The sequence below is a fragment of the Leptonychotes weddellii genome, unplaced genomic scaffold (assembly GCF_054177405.1).
Source record: "Leptonychotes weddellii isolate Sample4059 unplaced genomic scaffold, ASM5417740v2 HiC_scaffold_80350, whole genome shotgun sequence".
Classification (NCBI taxonomy): domain Eukaryota; kingdom Metazoa; phylum Chordata; class Mammalia; order Carnivora; family Phocidae; genus Leptonychotes; species Leptonychotes weddellii.
In genome coordinates this window covers 1-406 of record NW_028050862.1, presented here as the reverse complement: position 1 = coordinate 406, position 406 = coordinate 1, and the positions used below count along the sequence as shown (strand labels likewise).

At 74.1% G+C, this 406-nt stretch overlaps 1 protein-coding gene across 1 annotated transcript; it reads right to left on the bottom strand.

The window, feature by feature from the left end:
* Window positions 1-12: 12 nt before the first annotated feature.
* LOC145719888 (oxytocin-neurophysin 1) lies at window positions 13-403 on the bottom strand (the record flags this gene model as incomplete). Its single annotated transcript, XM_081811498.1, has 2 exons — window positions 13-132; window positions 229-403. Coding segments are annotated over 2 exons (231 nt in total), but the record flags the coding sequence as incomplete, so codon positions are not given.
* Window positions 404-406: the final 3 nt, after the last annotated feature.

Here is a 406-nt window from a genome sequence, read left to right as displayed (position 1 = left end):
TTGGAGGGCAAAAAGTCTGCTTTATTTTATTTCATTATTTCTGGGGGTGGCTGCGCCACCGTCGGGGCCATCGGGCTCAGCGCTGGGAGAAGGCGGCCTCGGGGTCGCAGGCGGGCTCGGCGCGGCAGCCGTCTGCAAGGAGAGACGCCGGGTCAGCGCCCGCCCCGCCGGCTCCCGTCCCCGCCCCCGCCCGGCCCCCCGCCCGCTCCCGCCCGGCCCCCGGCTCACCCGGGCTGCAGCAGATGCCGGCGGCGGCGCAGCGGCCCCCGCTCCCGCACGGCTGGTGGCCCGACTGGCAGGGCGACGGCAGGTAGTTCTCCTCCTGGCAGCGCAGCGCCTCGGCCGTGCCCACGAAGCAGCCCAGCTCGTCGCCGCAGCAGATGCTGGGCCCGAAGCAGCGCCCTTT